This window comes from Carlito syrichta, unplaced genomic scaffold (assembly GCF_000164805.1).
Source record: "Carlito syrichta isolate Samal-C Ts95f unplaced genomic scaffold, Tarsius_syrichta-2.0.1 Scaffold143912, whole genome shotgun sequence".
NCBI classification, from domain to species: domain Eukaryota; kingdom Metazoa; phylum Chordata; class Mammalia; order Primates; family Tarsiidae; genus Carlito; species Carlito syrichta.
The window spans coordinates 19,869-26,782 of NW_007088008.1; the positions used below are offsets into that span (position 1 = coordinate 19,869).

The window sequence follows — 6,914 nt, forward strand, 5'->3', positions numbered from 1 at the left end:
CTTCAGCCTGGGCGACAGAGTGAGACTCTGACTCAAAAAAAAAAAATTATAGCTTAGGTTTCCTGATTACTTGTTTAAAACTCTGTTTTCTGGCCAGGTGTGATGGCTCATGCCTGTAGTACCAGCACTTTGGGAGACTGAGATGAGAGGATTGCTTGAGCACAGGAGTTAGAGACCAGCCTGGGCAACATAGTGAGAGCTCACCTCTACAAAAAATCCAAACAGGCCGGGCTCAGTGGCTCAGTCTGTAATCCCAGCACTTTGGGAGGCCGAGGCAAGTGGACTGCCTGAGCCCACAGGTTCGACACCCAACCGGGCAACTTGACGAGACCTCATCTCTACACTACATCAAAAATTAGCTGGGCATGGTAGCACGTGCCTGTAGTTCCAGCTACTTGGAAGGCTGAGGCGGAAGGATCGCTGGTTGAGGCTGCAGTGGCCAGGAGTGTGCCACTGCACTCCAGTCTGGGCGACAGAGTGAGACTCCAACTCAAAAAAAAAAAAAACATTAGTCAGGTGTGGCGGCACATGTCTGTAGTCCCAGCTACTCAGGAGGCTGAGGTGGAAGGATCACCTGAGCCCGGATCAAGGCTGTGGTGAGCTGTGATCGTGTCCTTACACCCCAGCCTGGGTGACAGAGTGAGACTCTGACTCCAAAAACAAAAGAACACAAAACTCTGTCTCTGAAATTATCCATTGTAGCAAGATCTTCCTAAACAAAATCCCTGTGCTCGTTCCCTTGTTTTTTTGTAAAGTAGGCAACTTCTGGTTACCCTTGTAAAGGCTTTCTCCCCAAAAATCACTCTCAAGCAAGTGTTCTCCATCTGCTCTCCTCTGTCACCTCTGGCCGTCACTCGTGGGCCAAATGCCCATCATCATTCAGTTGCCCTCCTGTGAGGCCCGGATCAGTAGCCACAACACCACCTGAACGCCACTCCATTCTGCATTGAAGGCAGAGTTTAATGTCATTCCCTCATCCCCCCTCCCTTTCACTTTCTACCCCATTCCCATTCCAAGTAGCTCTGTCAATGGCTCTTTCTTTTAGAGCCATTGAAGGCTGGGAGCGAGCTGTTTCCCAGCCCCTCAGCCTAGTGATGCAAAGACCCTGTTGGGGAGCAGGCAAGCAGAAGGACAAGGGGGAGAAAGGGTTTTATCCATGCCTGACAGAGCTGGGGGCTTTGCTCCCAGAGAGAGGGCTTCTTTCTCCGTCAGCAGAACAGAGGTACAGAAGCAGTGTTCCTATAGAATACATTCAGATGAAAGAAAAACTCCGGCGAGGGAGAGTCGATTTTCCTGTAATTAGCAGAGTGTCTTTCAGAGTGGTTTTCTAGCCACGAAGTCCCTTCACTAGGGGGACCAACACACCCTTCATAAACGTTTATTGGGGCCAGAAGTCCTGAGGGCTACCTCTCCCCTCAATCAAACCATGGGAAAACAAAAGAAACAAAACCTAGACATTCAACCACAGCCCCTGTTTTCCTCCTTCTGATACACATGTGACAATTTTCTTTATTGTTCCTGGAAAATTGACAGTCCTTCTTTCTCTCTTGCAGTCTCAGTGGCCAGACTGGATGACCTCTAAGGTCTTTTGTCAATCTGAGATTTTAAGAATCTTCTCATTCCCATGACCATTACCCCTAGTCATCAACATGACCTAAAGAAATTAGGGGGAGTCTAATAACTCTCCATTATTCACTTTGTCAATCATTTCTTTCCCATCGTCAACTCTTTATTCCCAGCCCTCTCTGCACCAGCACCCTCCTCCTTTTGGGGGATTTATTACGAAGATGTCAATTCACTTTAATTTCCATCTGAGTAAAATATTGGGGAAAAAAATTGCCACTAAAAAAAATTGTTTCAAACTCCATCCAACTCACAGATTTTGTGCATTATAGTTTATACTATGACCTCTTCTCACTAACAACCAAGGGTTAATTTTTTCTTTTTTTTGAGTTGGAGTCTCACTCTGTCACCTAGGCTGGAGTGCAGTGGCACACTCACAGCCACCCCACAGCATTGACCGGCTGGGCTCAGGCAATTCTTCCACCTCAGTCTTCCAAGTAGCTGGAACTACAGGTATGTGGTACCATGTCTGCCTAATTTTTTGATTGATTGTAGAGATGAGGTCTCACCAAGTTGCCCAGGCTGGCTTTGAAGCCCTGGGCTCAGGCAATCCTCTCACCTAGGCCTCCCAAAATGCTGGGATTATAGGCATGAGCCACCATGCCCAACCAACCCAGGAATCTTTGGAGGAAGATCATTCGGTCCCATACCATAAAGGGATGCCTTACACAGATCAGGAAAAAGCTCTTCACAGTGTGGAACAGTCCGGAGCATTTCTAGCTCCTGCTCACCAGGGAAGACCCAGAGAAGGCAGACTCCTTGCTATAGTAGGGAGGATTTGGGGTAGACACCTGGAGCCTGCACTGCAAGGGAAACTTGGGGATGAGTAACCAGGGAGATGACAGCCATAGCTTAGGTGGAATACAGTTGTGACCATGGGCGCTGGTTGGGGAATACGGACTTAGGAAGCCTGGGAGGCTGGAAGGCTCTGGTGTGGGCTGCACAGACTCTGGCATCCTGTCTAGGGCCTCTCCCAGGGGATGTGCTGCTCAGGATCCTAGCCCTGGCTTATCCCTCCTGAAGGGAATTAATAAAGTGGAAAGAAACTTGGCTCTTGCCAAAAGCCCCTGGCAGTTGAGCAAATGCTATTGTCTTTGCTTCGTCCAGTGCCCTGGATTGGAGTCTGTTTTGTTCCCAACCCAAATCAGTCCCTTTTGTTGCCAGTCTCTTCCCAGCTGCAGCTTGGCATAGTGCCATCCTCTACTCCCAGCCTCAGGGTGTGAGTGCATGAGCTGTCTGGAAGAGTCCAGCTGGCTGGTGGCTTTACCAAGGTGGGGGCTTTGGCAGGTTGTGTTGGAAAGGATCCTCCTTCAAGGAGAGGCAGATGAGGCAGGGAGTGGAGCCCCTGGGGCTGCTGTAAAAGACTTCAGGAAATGGGAGGAGGCTGGTAGGGCCTTGAAGAAAAAAGATGGGGGGAGAGGAGGGGATGGGACAGGTCACTGCCCCAGTTTTTGTTCATGCCTTCTGACTCCAACCTCAGAGGATGTGAAAACCCCTGCAGTATTGGACTATAGGATGATGTCTCATTGTATCCTGGCATGGAACCAGTGTCTTGTTTATGTTCTAACCTAATATTCAAAATTCTTGGACTCCTTTGGCCCCTGTGAGGTGGATCTGAGTGCGCCAGGTATTAGTAGTAGTTTTTTGGACAATGGCAGGACTGGGCTGGCTGCAGTGGCACAGGTGCCTGCTATGCTGCACAGAAGACAAGGACGTACACCCAGAGGGTGTGTGTTCCATGCACCAGACTTGGCACAGTGCCCTTCTCCAGTGGGCAGATCTTGCTCATGGGTGTCCACTGCACGCTTTGCCCCTGCTGGCTTGAGAGCCCATTTGGTCCAGTCCTGAGCCTCCTATCTCCTCACTGAGACAGCATGAGCTTGCAGGTAGAAAAGGCATCAGGAGACAAGTATGGCACCCACAGGCAGAGCTCTTCCTGAAAGATGTGCAGTGGCTTTTAGTGGCCTTGTTACCCTTTCTGAACCTCCTTTGCTGATCCAGGCCTTTCTTGTCTTCCTTCATTTCATCAAAACAAAGTATAAATAGCTACTAAGGATCAAACTTTATACATATATATTTCCTGGGGATTAAACTTTATTAATAATAGAAATAATAATAGTAATGGTCATGATTTATTGAAGGCTTACTATATGCTAGGGACTATATAAAATTTTCATCCGACTTTATTCATATCAGAAATGGAGAAACATAGAGAAGTTATATAGCTTGTCCAAGGTCAGTTAGCTAGTGGAATCTGGATTTAAATTCAGGTCTGGCTTCAAAGTCCTTGCTATTAACCACTCATGTTATATTCTGAAAAAAGGAATGAAAATCTAAGTTGAAAATGTCCACAACTTCTTTCATAGCACCAACCACACTCACTATATGATAATTGCCAAAAATGTCTGCCTTTCTCCTTCAATAAAATGAAGGCCCCTGAAGGGTAATAATATGTCAGGCCTACTATTTCATAATAACCCTGTAAGAAAGGCAATACTATCAGCTCCATTTTACAGCTGAGGAAACAGAGGCATGGAAAGTTGAGTCATTCGTCCATGTCATACAGTTGGTGAGTGGTGAGCTGAAGAGTGAAGCTGGGTGGTCTCATTCTAGCACCCAAGTGTTTAACTGAAGCACTACACTGCTTCTCGAATTATGGAAGAAATGAATGGACTGGCAGGGTTGGGTAGGGGACATTTCTTGTACTCCTAAAGTTACAACTCAAGAGCCAATGTTGGCCCAATGGGAAGAGAAGGCAGAAAGGTGGGCCCTCATCCTCCATCTTTTATTTACTATCTATCTATCTATCTATCTATCTATCTATCTATCTATCTATCTATCTATCTATCTATCATCTATCTATCTATCTATCTATCTATCTATCGAGTCAGAGTCTCACTCTGTTGCCCAGGCTGGAGTGCAGTGGCATGATCTCGACTCACCACAGCCTTGACTCCCTAGGCTCAAGTGATCCTTCCACTCCAGCTTCCCTCCTGAGTAGCTGAAACTATAGGCATGCACCACTACACTCAGCTTATTTTTATATAGTGTAGAGATGAGGTCTTGCCAAGTTGCCCAGGCTGGTCTCAAACCTCTGGGCTCAGGCAACTCTCTTGCTTCTGCCTCTTGGAGTGCTGGGATTACAGGAGTGAGCCACTGCACCTGACCTTTTTTAAAAAAATTTTTTCAAGGTCTATATTCGGGGAAAAAACCATCCCCCTTTAATGCAAAGAGGGAGGAGAGGAGTAGTGGAGAGAGAAGAATATATGGCAAAAGTTTAGGCTTGGAAGGCTGAGGCAATTCATTAAATTGCATTATAAAGTAGTTCTAAAAAGACATATACATGGTATTATTTAAGTAGTTTCTCAGCTGTGAGACAGAAATTTACCAGAGGAAGATCACACACCATTTTGGAGAGGAAATTTACCCCCTATACCTGATGTGATGGAGGGTCTGGACGTGCGGGACAACTGCAGGACGCTGATCACTCGGTGACATTTTGGAAGCTATATGACCTTCTCTCCTCAAAATGTCGCTTTCCAGAGGAGACCTAATTGGCCAGCCCCTCTGTCTTACTTTGGCCACTGTTTGTCCTTGATAACCAAAAGCTTTCTCTCCACAGCCCCTCTTCATCACCAGCCCACCCTCCTTCCCCTCCCATCTCTCCCCTGAGAACTCATCTCCCCCATTCTACTTTCCAGCCCCAACACACTCTTCCTACTCACCTGGATGTTCCTCTTGATGATGTCCCTGGTCAGCTGTACCTTGCCTGTGCTGGGGTCCACCCCTGCCAATGGCACCATGACCTCACCGATGACGTCATCCCGAGAGAAGCGGTCAAAGCTGAGGACGAGGAAATGCAGCACCAGGTCCTGCAGCTGGCTGTATGGGATGCCATAGAAGGTGAAGGTCTCGTCAAACACAGGGTCCAGTGTCTTCCGCAGCACTCTGGTCTTCACCCGATGCCGCTTGTCAGGAAGGATGGTCATTTTGATGTAAGGGTCAGATCCCTGGGTCTGGTCATCCATCACTGGCAGCCCATGGGCCTCCTGGATCGTGACCACCAGGGCTTTTTTCGGGAAGTTATAGTCCACCGAGAAGGTGAGGGATCCTAGCATGACGTCCTCCTCTGGAGATGATGGAGAGGTGGTTTTGCTCTCCCCAGGGGTCAGGCTTGTAATGGGGCTCCTCAGTTCTTCCCCATAGTCCATTTTGATGGGTAATTGGTCTATACAAGATCCGGAACTAGGTACCCTGGGACCCTTGTCTCGGTTCAGCAGGCCAGCCTCTGCTGCGTCTACCAACAGGTTCCCACGCCCACCTTCCCTCCCAGGGCCATCTTTGTCTCTCCGCACCTTGATGATTTTCTTCTTGTTGCTGAGGGTCTCTGGGTATATGCTGATGCCTTTGAGCATGTGAATAAACTTGTATGGTGGGGTCTTGTGCTTCTTCTCTGCCTGCTGGTGGCAGCATGACCAGACAAAGACGGTCACCGAGACACATACCACCAGCACAGAGGCCCCGATGAGGCCGGCCACCACCGGTGACACATCTGAAGGTGGAGACCAGAGATGCGTCAAGGCAGGTCGATTTAGTTCCTGTCCAGAGCTCCCCTGCTCAGTGCCTCTGCTGGAGCCAAGCTAATCTGCAATCTAGCCTCCAGAGCAAAACATGCTCTTCTGGGCTTAGAGACTCTCCCTTCTCTTAGAGACACCGTCTCCCATCCTCCCAACCAATCCGTGACTTTCCCTTCCCGCCAAACCTGGGTTAAATATTTGTGTTCTCTAGAAGGACTTCTCTGAAGTACCCCACCTGACTCCATGTTCTGTCTCAGCACTCATAGACTTGGTTTGTTCATATTGATTTGGGTTTCCCATAAAGCTGTTCAGTAAGTGTCCTAAGGTCACCTTTTTCATGGGAATGCAGGCACCTCAGCTGTTACACAAGACTTTGTGCTGTGTCTTTGGTTTCAGGAGGATGCTCCACAGCATCCCATGCAGGATCTGCAGTGACTGACTCACTAGCTGTCAGGGCAGTGTGGAAGGATGTGGACTTGACTGAAGATGTACTTGGAAGAATGCTCAGGGTGGTAAAATGGACAGGTGGTAGGAAGAACTCTGGCCCATGTACTTTTTTTTTTGAGTTGGAGTCTCACTCTGTCACCCAGACTGAAGTGCAGTGGCATGCTCCCGGCCACCGCATCCTTGACATGCTGGGCTCAGGTGATCCTCCCATTTCAGCCTTCCAAGTAGCTGGAACTACAGGCGCGCGCTACCACACCCGGCTAATTT

At 48.4% G+C, this 6,914-nt stretch overlaps 1 protein-coding gene across 2 annotated transcripts in view; it reads right to left on the bottom strand.

Moving 5' to 3' along the window:
* Positions 1–6,914, bottom strand: part of SYT11 (synaptotagmin 11) — a 24,818-nt gene that overhangs the window by 10,028 nt on the left and 7,876 nt on the right. For both annotated transcript variants that reach the window (XM_008050324.2, XM_008050323.2), the window contains exon 2: positions 5,349–6,175. In XM_008050324.2, coding sequence (XP_008048515.1) covers positions 5,349–6,175 — 827 coding nt within the window. The remainder of the gene's footprint in view (positions 1–5,348; positions 6,176–6,914) is intronic.